General features: G+C 37.1%; 1 protein-coding gene across 1 annotated transcript; it reads right to left on the bottom strand.

Annotated features, from left to right (window-relative positions):
* Positions 1-671: 671 nt before the first annotated feature.
* On the bottom strand, positions 672-12,458 carry LOC120007411 (homeobox-DDT domain protein RLT3-like). The gene is made up of 18 exons (XM_038857607.1): positions 12,326-12,458; positions 11,981-12,111; positions 11,401-11,709; positions 9,945-10,003; positions 9,641-9,850; positions 9,463-9,525; positions 9,159-9,378; positions 8,886-8,986; positions 7,689-7,775; positions 7,426-7,557; positions 6,645-6,785; positions 6,271-6,393; positions 5,711-6,163; positions 4,313-4,729; positions 3,523-4,134; positions 2,161-2,265; positions 1,807-2,032; positions 672-1,133 (listed from the first exon to the last, which is right to left on the bottom strand). Exons 2-18 carry the CDS (start codon positions 12,036-12,038, stop codon positions 1,111-1,113), a joined length of 3,339 nt encoding a protein of 1,112 aa, XP_038713535.1. The 5' UTR covers positions 12,039-12,111; positions 12,326-12,458; the 3' UTR covers positions 672-1,110.
* Between the last annotated feature and the right edge of the window lie 428 nt (positions 12,459-12,886).

Here is a 12,886-nt window from a genome sequence, read left to right as displayed (position 1 = left end):
ATTTTTTTGTTGTGCTTTTCTTTCATTTTACGACCTTATCCTCCTCGTAGACAATGTGGGCTGAGTTGTAGGCCCGTTGTGTAGTCTCTAGAATAGAACGGCCTGGATTAAATGGGCCAGAGAGACTTGGGCTCTATTGGGCTAATCAGTTGGCGAACATCATAATTCATAGCACAGCGCCACAGGCCCACAGCCTGCTCTAGACTCTAGAGAGCCCTTGTGCTATATTGGGTTAACCCATAGGCTCATAGTGTAGTTAAGGGTACACGTGGTTCACAGTGGTTGGCTGCAAATCAGTGTCAGCCAAAAGCATATCATAGTCTAACTTCCTGCTTTGTGGACTCCCAAGTTTAGTGGAGGGTAAAATGACAGCCGAATGCAATCAAATCAAGTCCCATATCACTAATAACAACATGGTACAAACATAAAATCAAGAACACACATAAAATCAAGAACACACACAGCACACCATTTAATAGAAAAATGTACTACACCGGAGCCGAGCCACTAGTTAGTGTGATAAGGATAGTGTATATCATCCTGATCCATTTAAAAAAACAATGGAAATGGAAAAAGGTATTTAGATAGACGTAACTATATATCTTGTATATCTTGTATTCTGTTGGTAAGATACCGTGTACATCTCTATCACCACAAGGAGAGTGTCATGATACATCTGAACATTTCTTTCATCAAAACTGAAATAAGAGTTGCGAGGACATCCTTTCTGGGAAAATACCAGTGAAGGTTATTTTGCAATTACAGGGAACAATGTAAAAGTTCTGAACCAAAAACTTGATTTCCTACCTCTATATATATATATATATATATATCCATCTAATGCTGTACAACATTTAATTATTTAAATTGCCCAAGTACAGCAACGGCCAAAAACATTTTATGGTCTTCTAACCTCTGCTTTGTACAAAGATATATGCATTGCCTCCTTGCCTTTATCCAAAAGTAAAATTGGCAAAATCAACTGCTTCACCGCTTCTAAAGCAGGCAACAAAATTAAGGGGCAGCGAATACAGTGGTCCTACCCTGCTGAATGCCTACAATATTTGTGCCAGAATTGCCATTTGCATAAGCTCCAGATTGTTTAAAAAACTATTGCTTAGCAGCACGAGTACCTGAGACACAGATGAGTGTATACGGTCATTAAATCTTGACATCATAGAATTGTAGATGATCACGAAAATTCAATACTAACAGACCACTATGCACATAAACAAAAAAGTTCATCCATTCAATCTTTTGAGTCCACTTACTGAATGCTGCATTCAAAATAGTTATTTCACAACAACAATTATGTAATTATCATGATTTACTATTGATCCTGCCTCCTTTCTGCATGCAATAAAAGTTTCTAAACCACTCTCTTTCAAAATACTGCTTTCTTCTGTTCTATTGGTATTCTTGACTTCCCCACTAGGCTCGATTATAATCAATCTTTTGCTTACTATTTGAAATTCTGAACCACACAATATGATTTCAAATAGCATAAACCTAAATATGGCAACTCCCATTGTAGCCACCATTTTACCTAAGAAACTCAACCACCAAACAGAGCTCCATTCTGACCTAAAACTGCGATATAGTCATCTCCACTGAGAAGAATTTTGTTATACCGACACAGCCTCGAGTTTTAATCATACAATGCCCCAAATCCTAATCACTAGAATTTCACCAATATATCTTTTAAAATCTATTGCCCAAACATGTCATGAAAAAAAAATTACCGTAAAAGATGTTTATAATCCCATGCATGAAGAAATAATATCAAGATTCAAGAGTCATATTTACCTGTACATTTGGACCGAATTTCCTGATTCTTTAAAGAATGAGCCTTTTCCATACATGGTGCAATTAATGAATCCAATTTCATCAACCAGAGTGCAAAGGCAGATGATGTTTGAGGCATACTTGGAAAACACGCAATAACTTCTTGCATAACAGTATCTGAGCCTTCAGCAACGTGGCATTCATAAAGCCAATCCTCCTTAATTGCAGCAGCAAAATCAGCGACAACCTGCAAGAGTGAATGAAGATGTATTGCTCAGATTATGACAACATCCCATCATTTACCAAAGAAAGATAATAACTAGTAGTGATTCTGCTAAAAATACCAATGGCACTATCTAATAGAAAAGAAAATACCTGCAAAAGTTCCACCAAAGAAGACGTGCGCCTAAGGCGTTTGACCCACAACCTATGATCAGACTTTGTCCAAGCACCGACCATGGCATCTTCTGGTATGACAGACTGCAGATAAAATGAAGATCTATTAACAGTGAGTCAAAACATAATAGTATACAATATCACTAGTGTATGTAGTACTTTAAAAGAGCATGTTTACATTCTAGAGGGTATAAAACACCCTCTAGCAAGGCAAAATCAAAATCTTTGGATTAAAGTCATTAAAACCTTCTTCAAGCCTAACTCAAGCCCATCTCACCATTTTACCATATTTAGGGCCCTTAACCCCAAAACAAACATCTATGTCTGTTATCAATGGCCTCAGCAAGTTTAAACCAGCAGCATTTTTCTTTTCCTTCTAGAGACTTCTTAAAAATCACTCTGCTTTAATGAGCATGGTGGTTATAGTCAGTCACTGCAGCGGATTGTGTGTGAACACCATAAACGCTTCAATGGTAACTGCCCTCCATCCGTAAATGTGAATTCAGGAATAATAATTCCAAAGAGAAATGGAAAAGATGCTTTAAAAGTCGGGGAGTACTTTTGTATGTCTACTTATATCAAGCACAATCCAACAAATAAATTATCTTTTTGACAAAAGAAACAAAAAGTATTGAAAAGACGACAATATTCATGGATATCCAAAAAAAAATTGAAAAAATAAACAGCAATAATACTATACATGCCAATCTTTTCCTACCAGCACATTAAGAGTGATTGAAGTCAGTGAGTGGTACTCAATTCTTGGAAATCCATCTTTTATTCTAATATCAATAATTCCCTTTAGCCATGTATATTTCAAAGTCCACACTTTGGTGTTAAATGTTCAAACCATGGAAAGAGTCTCTCCGCATCCAAGAGTAAGGCTGAAAGCATTGTATGAAGAACTTGAATCTTTTTTAATCTAAACGTATCCAGCACAGACAACATCTAGTATCATCACTAATCAGAAAAGATCACCTCTGGTTTGAAATAGTCACAAAAAGTCTCACAAGTCCTCGGAAGGCTAATGCGTGGAGGGACAATGTACGCATACACTGGCCATTTTGACTCTTTCAAAGATTAACTGTATTATAGATGCTGTAAATGCCATCTTTGTATATATCATGTAAACTTTAAAGAGAGAGAAATCGGACACAAAAGACTGGCTATTGTTTCTCAATTCTCATGCATTAGAATACATACACAGAGAATCAAATAGGCAGTTACACACACATAAATACAAAGCCAAATAAAAAGCTGTGAATGCAAGCACAAATAAGTAATTGCAAGTAAAAGAGACACTAAGAGCTTTACAAAAATAATAGAGACATGACAGCATACCTCGATTGCATGAACTGCAGCTTTCAACGATTGCAACTGGGATGATAGGACTTTATTTTTCAGGAACATATCATTGTAACCTTGCTCCCTACAAGTGACTGCATGGACGGCACATCGTTCTTCTAGGTCAAAGTCGAGCTCAAATGTGGTATGGCAACTCTTGCAATGCTTCTCATCTCTCCAGTACAGATCATGGCAAGTCTCACATTTAGTAAGCGAATCAATATAAGACCTTTTACTATATTTCACTGTGTTAAGTTCCAAGTAAAAATTATTCCAAATCCAAGAATCAAATTCTTGGAGACAACTCCATTTCTGGCTTTGATCTTCCCCCTTCTTCCCAACTTCAAGACTTATAGCACCACATGGAGGTAGATAATCTTTTGAGACCTCAGTCAGGCATAGGTTGTCTACATCAGACACAGGAGAACTCTCTTCTCTTACAATTTCCAAACTAGAGTGGTCAGATTGTGACAGCCTGATTCTGGCATCATTTGACAACCTACTTGACATTGCTTGGCAGAGAGAAGCTCCTCGCTTCTCCATAGATTCAATAAGATGAGCCTCCCGAGTACCTCTGTCATCCAAAACTGATAATAATGCACTCAGGGCCTGCAATTGATGTAACATAGCAAATATTTTCAGATAATGCTCTAACCAAGACAATAGGGAGCATAGAAAGCTAAAAAAATTCATTGATTTACTTCTAATTTTTCATAGTTGAGTATTTGCAATGAAACCAAAGGAGATTTTAAAAGCCAAGGGCCAGAAAAAGAAAGGTACAAGTCACCTCTTCGGTATCAATCACTTCCCAGTGACCATCTTCGGAAGATTCAAAATAGACCCTAACATGGCCAGGATCATATTCATCACAAGGACCCAAGAAAAGCCAGTATCTGTTGTATCTACGATCAGAGCCCAAAAATATGGATTGCATTGGGTGTAAACCGATTGCAGCTTCTGTTTCTTTTGACTTTCTTCCTGCACTAGGGGAATCTTCCTTGCTATAGAACTTTGAGAATGGCACAGAAGAATCAACTGGGCCAAACTCCAAAGATGTGTGTGCTTCTTTTAAATCAAGCATTTGTCCATGGACCCAGGATGGTCTGGGCATGTCACGTTTCTGTGATGATGATCTCTTTATTTTTCCTCCAGAACCATAATTACAAATATTGGGAACGGATTCTACAGCAGGTCTAGGCAGATCCTGAAAACAAAATGTCATTTTTAGCCCATTGTGGTGAATGGGATAAATTCATTAACGATATGAATACTTGGGACAATACAACAAGCAGAGGTAGAGTGGGGAAAAAAAAAAAAAAGATAAAAAAACTCAATCCTAAAAGAAAACTGGACACAACCAAAATCAGGATCTGCAGTCCTGCAGGCAATTGTCTACAGTTCAATAGATATAGGCTGTAGGATTCTAATACCCGCAATTGTAACAATGGAGTGAGGGACCTGGTATATCAACAGCATAGAATCAAAGAATTTTTTTTTAGAAGACAATACAATAATAATTAATCACTTGGAGTAGAAGACCTCAAAAGTTCATAAACCAACTCCCACCAAAAAGTACTAAAGTAGGCAGTATAACCTTCCTAGTTCCTGCCACCCCATGGTCCAGCACCTGTTCTGTAATTTTATATCCATCTACAATAAAACAACTCTGCCTAACTAAAGCCAAAAATTGCCCAACTACAACTTCCTATTAAAATTGGCGCCCGAAGAACATTACGTAGTAAGAAAAATCACTTTAGGCAAAATCTCAGCAAAATAAAGCAGGTCAGGGAAGCCAAGTACTACCAAAGCACTGTTTGGTTCAACAGTTGTTGGCTTACAACCGAATTAGAGCTTTTTTTCTCTTGATGGATAATACTATTTAGGTGCTTGATAATGCAAAATGTATGTTCGTATGTGCGTAGGGGTACAACTTATAAGCTGGAATAAAGAAAAATCATAATTATCACCAACTTAGAAGCTGAAATAAACTGCTCTGATAGGCCGTCAAGCTCATTTGCAGCTGGCTTATAAACTGTAAAATAAGCTGAACCAAACACAACTTTCAAAGAAATCTTCTACAATGACAACCAAACTGTCTTTAACGAGTTACAGGGGGAAAATCTAAAAAATGAAGAATGAAGGCTAAAAACATTATGTTATTAAGATGAGATGATTTAAGGATTACCTCGACTCTGATACTGGACCCAGCACTAAGAATATCAAGCAGAGCCACTAAGGCATTCAACTTTTCATCAATACTTAAATCAGAATATTCACCTTCCATAAGTCCTAGCATCCACACTTCTCCAGGTTGGCTCTCGTCAATTACTGTGCACACAGCAAGCACGTCACCTCTACTTTTATGAGAATTCTGATGTTCAAGTCTTTTGGGACTGAAATTTTGTGAATCGCACTCAGAATCACTGCTGCTGGATGACCCCCAATCAATATAATCATCATGCACACTTCCAGAGTCCTCAATATCTGATTGAGGATCATTGACTTCCTTTGCTGAACTGATGCGTAGACGATATGCAGATGATGAGATCTTCTCGAATAAGGTGATATCACTTGCAAGAGTTGTACACATCAATAGTTCGAGCTCCTCAGTTGTGCAACCAAGATTCAATTCAGTAATCTTCAAAACAAAACCATCCGAATTATAAAAGAATAAAGAATGATGTCGATCAATAAGTCAACAACATTTCTTCCTGAGCAAAGAATCATTGTACAAGAGAAACTTACAGGCAAAGACTTGGCAAGTTCAGAAACTCTCAACCCATTATTTCCTTGATCTAATAGGAGCTTGAACAATTCACCTTTCAAAGTACCAGGACGTAGGCCATACTTCTTCATGAGGATCATTTCCTAACCAAGACAAAGAACAAAAGGAACAATTTTGAACTTCATATTTAAAACATGAAAGAACAAATCCCTAAATAAAAAAACCAAGATCATACTATGCAAAAAAAAGCAAAGTACAAAGTACAAACTCTTTGTGCAGTGTGGACACGAGAATTCTAAAACCGATTGCCATCAACTCCGACAAACAAATCCATTATACACAACCAAAATCAGGAAAGTAATTACAACATTTAAATAATCAAACCAGTTAATACCTTGCTCAGGGGTTCCTTCCTTAAGGAGCCTTTCTTTGATCCAAAACCAGCTGCCAGCAATACTTGACGAAGTATTTCCATCCACGTAAGTGGGTTCAGAGATTTCCTCCAGAACTCCAGAACATATAATTGATTTTCAACCTTAAAAAGCAGAGAGATGCAGTTGTGCAGAAGTGCACAATGGTTCCATCTTAAATAAATCACTAAAAATACTAAATAAAAGACACGAAGCCGCAAGAACAGAAAGAGGCATATCCTATGAAGTGCAGCCCAAATATATATTGTACAGAAGCGCAGCCTCAAAAAAATTTCAAAGGGTTACAATGTCTACATCCTAGTATTCTTATGTTTCCATTCAGCCCTTTAAATTAGTTGAATCTCAGAAAGATCAGAACATGTTCGAATAATTTGTTCATAAATTAATTCGTAATTAGATCATATAATAATAGGAACAAAAGGGTCTAGACTGACCTCCAACAAGAGTTACACTTAGAAACTTCATAGAGTAGTGATTTATTAACAAATAGGATGCATGAGCCCAGATTCCAGACATTTGTCACATATAATACAAATGAAGTCCATTTGGAAGCATATCTCCTCTCCAAATTAAATATTTATTTTTACTTTCAATAATGGGAAAGAAAAAAATAGCAGCAAGTGAAAAATGTTGTTTCACACATCAGACTCCATCATTTGGAGATGAATAAAGCTAGACTACAGCATTACTATCTTTAGTAAATAGCTTATGTAAAGGGTTTTGTAATAGATAGTGCGTACTCACCGAGTGAAGTAATGCAAGAAATTTGCACGATATGCTCAGATTGGGCCAAAGACCACTGTTAAGCTCCGTTTCGATATCAGACAAAAGAAGCTTCAGAAGGTCCACATGAATCTTTGCAAGTAACAAGGAATCCTGAAAGTCATAAATACAATGTTAAAAATATTAGACCATGTGAAGGTCATACAAAGTAAAGTGGCATGTTTAAGCTATTTGCAAGCCAAGCAAAAGATTTGATGAAGTAAAAGCTAAAGAAGATATTTAACCTTATCATGAAACGCTTGCGCAAATTCGTCAAGAGTGAAGGGACATATATCAACTGTAACAGAATAAGTATAAAGGAAATGGAAGGCCTGAACAAAACATAATAGCCTATTCAGTAAGATACTTAAAAACTGTGTAATGCAACTGAGATTCATTAAAAAATTATAACCACTAAATCCCACAAATAACGACACAGTGCTTCACAATCGGACTGTTGTAGAACCATAAGTATAAGAAAATGCATAGAGAATAAATGACTGTTAGTCCAGCTATGAACGAACTTTGTAAACTAATCAATTATATAAGGTTAACGAACCAGTCAGAACTAAGGCATAATAACTCCAAACTAGTCAAACCTTACGAATTTTACAGATAGATGTGCTGCCACTTCCTAGTTACAGATAGATGTGCTGCCACTTCCTAGTCAATGCATGGGTACAACAAAAAATGACAGAACCAGCCGCATTTACATGTCAAGAAATCAAGGAGGAACTGGTGTTCGGTCCCAAAAGACCCAACTGCTTTTACATGTCAATAATACCCATGCTACATGCACATCCTCCAACACGCATGTACACTGTCGAAGGAAGTTAGAAAAGCGAAACAACGTTGTAAAAAATAGCATAAATGCTGAAGTCCCCAAAAATAGCTTTTGTGCATCATGCAGCCAGGAAAAGAAGAAACCTAGAGCAAAAACAATTAAGCCCCCAAATATCCTCACCAGGAACGACTAGTGAAAGTTATTTGGGAAGGCACATAGAGAAGTAATTCAAATGATAAACACCAAGTATATAAGCCGGGTTATGAAGCAAAAGGACCATCAGAGTAACAACTACCCTGTTGCTCAAAAAATGATTACTGGCTAGCACGTACAGCAACAAAGGGTGAATCACTAATTCCAGAGAAAAAAATGTCCACATTCAGAACTAGTGAGAAGAGCTGAAACTCATTCAATAGATGGTATAAAAATGCAACCAACATATGGTACTATGAGTCTATGGACTAAGAATAAAGTCTAGGAAGTATGAATGGACAAATAAATAAGAAAACATACCTATCCTCAGATGGAAAGTTTAACAACAATTACCATAATACAGGGGACTCAAATTTATAACAAGTTTAATATATGCTGTAACTTGAATTTACAAATTCCAGAAGAGAATCATAAGACTATTGACCAGCAATTGTGCTCTATGCACCTTAAAAAGTTTCTTGACCATCGCTGGTGAAGAATCCCAAGGTTGCATCGCGAATGGTGGCTTCATCTTAACAGAAGTTGGAGGAAATTTAGACAGAACATCTGGAAATAATAAAAATTACACCAAATATTTTCAGTATCTTCTGTAAGATAAAGCACACAGAAATCATTCTAAAATTCTCAGAAATACATGTGTGTGTGTGTGTGTGTGTCTCTTTGATGCAGTTAATAAAATTTTCTGTTCAAAAAAAAGTATATGTATGTCAAAACTGACCTCTGCAAAGCGAACAACCACGTAGTCCATTGGCAGCAAAATGTTCACAAGTTAGTGGATTTGGGCCTGCCTGTAACTCTCTCAACTCCAGCTCTTCATCGTCCGCCAACATTGTAAATTGGTTGAGATGTTCATGAGAATGAGATGCCACTCTTTCCAGAGCAAGTTTGCATCTTTCTTTCTGTATCGGCTTCTGTAGTATATCCTTTTTAAGTTCCACCTGTATATCACATCACAGCCAAGTCAAGAATGGCTCCAACATCAGCTAACTATGCATAAGCAAAAAATACAAAACTACAATTACCCTTCTTGTTTTGACAGGACGTTTCTTGTTATCCTTTAATTTGTTTTCCAACTTTCTCTGTTTCTGGAAAGGCAGCTCACTATCAGTCAAGTTTCCAAGCAGGTCATACTTAACAAAACTTTAGATATTTGCAAAAACAACAAAAAAAAAATCATAAATTGAAGATCAGATGACTAACCATAATAGAGGCAAATTGTCGCAGTTTTTTGTTCTGGCATGGTGGTTTTGGTGGTGCAGGAGTTGGGACTTGACTTACACCAGTAGGAAAATATCCTCCATCAGCTTGACTTACACGCCAAGCTGTCATCAAACCTTTCCCAATACCATGTTTCCTCACCGGAGCACTCTTGTCAAAATCCTCAGGATCCACGAGAACATGCTTTGAAACCTTAGAAAGGAAAGAAATGATATGTGAGCAACCCCAAGGTCAAAAGAATATTTTAATGCCAACATAGTGGCAACTAGAAACTTGCATCCATTACCTTTCTCCTTTTTGTTGCTCGTTGTGTCTCTTGGCTTGCAAGATGCAAATTTCTAGAAGCTAAACATGCAGGGAGAAAACAGGGTTAAGAAAAAATATATGAAGCAAGACTGGGAGGAAGCACTGAAAAATATTGGCCACTAAGTCCTTAAATGCAACGAATTAAAAAGAAAAGCCACTTACTCTCATGTCACCATAGCAAAATTACTACTACACAATACACATGAGCATAAGAGGAAAACGTAACAGGCAAAAACTGCCAGCTTTTTTACATTTCATTGTTTATCAAATGAAATTAAATTTGTACAACAAAGAAAAACTTCATTTTATTTTGCATTTTCTTTTCTTTCAATAGAAAACATCAGTTGGGGTGGGGGAACCATCCATATGCTGCTGAAGTTTTCAATGCCACCTATGTAAGACAATTCAGATATCTAAAATAAATCAAGCAAAAAGGGCCAAAATTATTCTCAAAGTCTAGTGCCTTACATGTCATTGAGGAGACAGCTGACCTAAACAACCCAACAATTAACACCCTTAGGCAGATGCTTATTGCTGCTTTACCCAGCTCATAAACAATACCATAAACAAAACCAAAGAACCAAACAATTCCCAGAGAAACAGAATATAAGTAATGCTACACCAAGAATATTTTAGAAAAGATTATTAAGATAGGATAGTAAATATTTAGAGTAGTAAAAAAAGCAGACCCCCTTTAATTTTGGTCTACTTGTATAGACATCCCTTTCATATAAATATATTACAAAAACACGTAGCGCAAAGAAGCAATATGGACAAAAATGCCCCACACATCATGTGTTGGTCTCACAATTAAATTGCAACTAGTCTGACGTGAAAGTGCTGATTCTCCAAACAAGTGAAAATCATTAAGAAACTTCCCAATCTCTGAACTCATATGTCAGAGAAGTAAATTATTATCATATCTTCATCATCATCCGAGCCTTTATCCCATCCGAGCCTTTATCCCAAAAGTTTGGGATTGGCTACATGAGTCTATGAAAAAATCTATGCGAATCCATTATGTGTATTCGTTTTCGCCATTCATTTCTATCTAGAATCATACTTACCTCAACTATTGAATCCATATATTTTCTTACTACTTCAAGCCATGTCTTTTTAAATCATTTTATGCAGAAGACATATTCTGATTAGAATAACCAGGTCCTATATTACTTTAATGATATCCTTTATCCTAACTGAAGCTCTCAAGTTCAAAGAAAAATGCCAACAAAACTTGGCAAGCTCAGTTCACAAAAATCAAAAAGACCAAGAGAATACAACCTGGGGTATGCAGCGTATGCTTTTAGATAATTGTTTGACTCAGAGCATTATGGCAGGAAAAGGTAAAATATTTTATTGAATATCCTACTCGTGGCAATTTTAAATAATTGCTCAATGCTCACAAATTTCAATTTCTGATCCGATTTTGAACTCACCACAGCATGAAAATGCTCTGGAAGGAGGAGAGTCAAATTCCGCACCAAGAGGAGGTCCATCCTTCCAAAAAATCTTTGTCAGAATGTAGTCTGCTGGCAATAACTCCTGGATAATAATTGGTTTTATGAATTTAGAAGATGATGCAGCTGTAGATTTTTCTCTGTTCGTAACTCGAGGTGGTACCACAATTGTACCGATCCTTTTGTCTCTTCTCCTCTTCTCCATAAACCATCCTCGGATCTGCTTACACGACAATCCCAATACAGCAGAAATCTCCTTGATTGCACTTTGGGAAGGATACTTATGCTCTGGATCAAAGAACCACATTTCCTTAGAAAATTATTGGCGTACAGAACTACAGCAATACTAAACAGTCATCTCTATAAAATAACTAAACATACTAATAAAACTGCAAATAATATGTCAAGACTGTATTGCGCAGTCATTGTTAATAAGAAGCAGAAACCAAGAAATTCAGAATGTGCATTTGACAAGCAAAATACGGCAACCTTCGGTAACAGCCAACAAAAACGAAGCCCGCAGAATAAGAATTGAGCTATAAATGAAAGATGGACATACTTGCGTAGAATTTCTCAAGAGCTTCAAGCTGAAGTGCCGTTTTCTTCTTAATCGCCATGGCCTCTCCTATTCTTCAATTGCTCTAACCACCGATTTTACTCTCGATTATATAACTTCCCATAACTCGCACTCTGCTGAGCATGAAAAAAAATCAATCCGTTGAGCAGCATAAAAACATAAAATCAAAACGAAAACGAAATTCAGTATTCCACTCCACTTCACTGACACTGACAGAAAATGATACGGAACTCAAAATTTCCAAAACCACAAGAAATGAAACAATGATTTTCTCTGTTTCCATGCACAGACAACAAACACAAAGATTTCGAAGAAGTAAAAATCGACCTCAGAGTCAGCAGGAATGACAATTCCGAGAAAAGTCGCAGAGGTTTTTGCAGGGCAGTGGTAGGTTTTGGGTTTTATCATCAAGGGAGGGTTTTTGTTCTATTTTTTGCTCTTTTTCCCACTTCAAGAAGGAAAATATCTACTGCGGCTCGCCCGCTCTCTCTGTCATTACGACACTATAGTGTCATCATCTCCCGCTGTTCGGTAGTTTGTAGACTTTCTAGGGGCATTATGGTCAACTGATGGTTTTAAGGGTTTTACTAAAACCCTCAACTCGTATTATTTGAAAAATTATGTCAATAATCAAAAAATTATCATATGGTCGACCAGTAACGGCTAGGGAAAGGCCCAAGCCCACCAAGGCACCAACAGCGTCAAAATCCTAATCGGACCAGTAAAGGCTAGGGCAAGGCCCAAAGCCACTGACAGCACAGCATCGACATTTGACACATCATAATTCTAGTCGGCCCAGTTATGGCCATAGGAAGGCCCAGGCCCAAAAAATGCACCAAAATCCTAGTCAGGCCAGTTAGGGAAAAGCGGTTACATCAACAAGGCATC

This window comes from Tripterygium wilfordii, chromosome 10 (genome assembly GCF_013401445.1).
Source record: "Tripterygium wilfordii isolate XIE 37 chromosome 10, ASM1340144v1, whole genome shotgun sequence".
Lineage (NCBI taxonomy): Eukaryota > Viridiplantae > Streptophyta > Magnoliopsida > Celastrales > Celastraceae > Tripterygium > Tripterygium wilfordii.
This window is presented reverse-complemented; position numbering and strand designations above follow the sequence as displayed.

Coding starts and splice junctions, on each gene's coding strand:
- LOC120007411 (XM_038857607.1), bottom strand. CDS start 12,038: ATGGCGATTAAGAAGAAAACGGCACTTCAGCTTGAAGCTCTTGAGAAA. Junction 10,004..11,400: donor CAGAGCATTTTCATGCTGTG/GTGAGTTCAAAA, acceptor CTGCATGTTTAG/CTTCTAGAAATTTGCATCTT. Junction 7,558..7,688: donor CGCAAGCGTTTCATGATAAG/GTTAAATATCTT, acceptor TATGACTTTCAG/GATTCCTTGTTACTTGCAAA.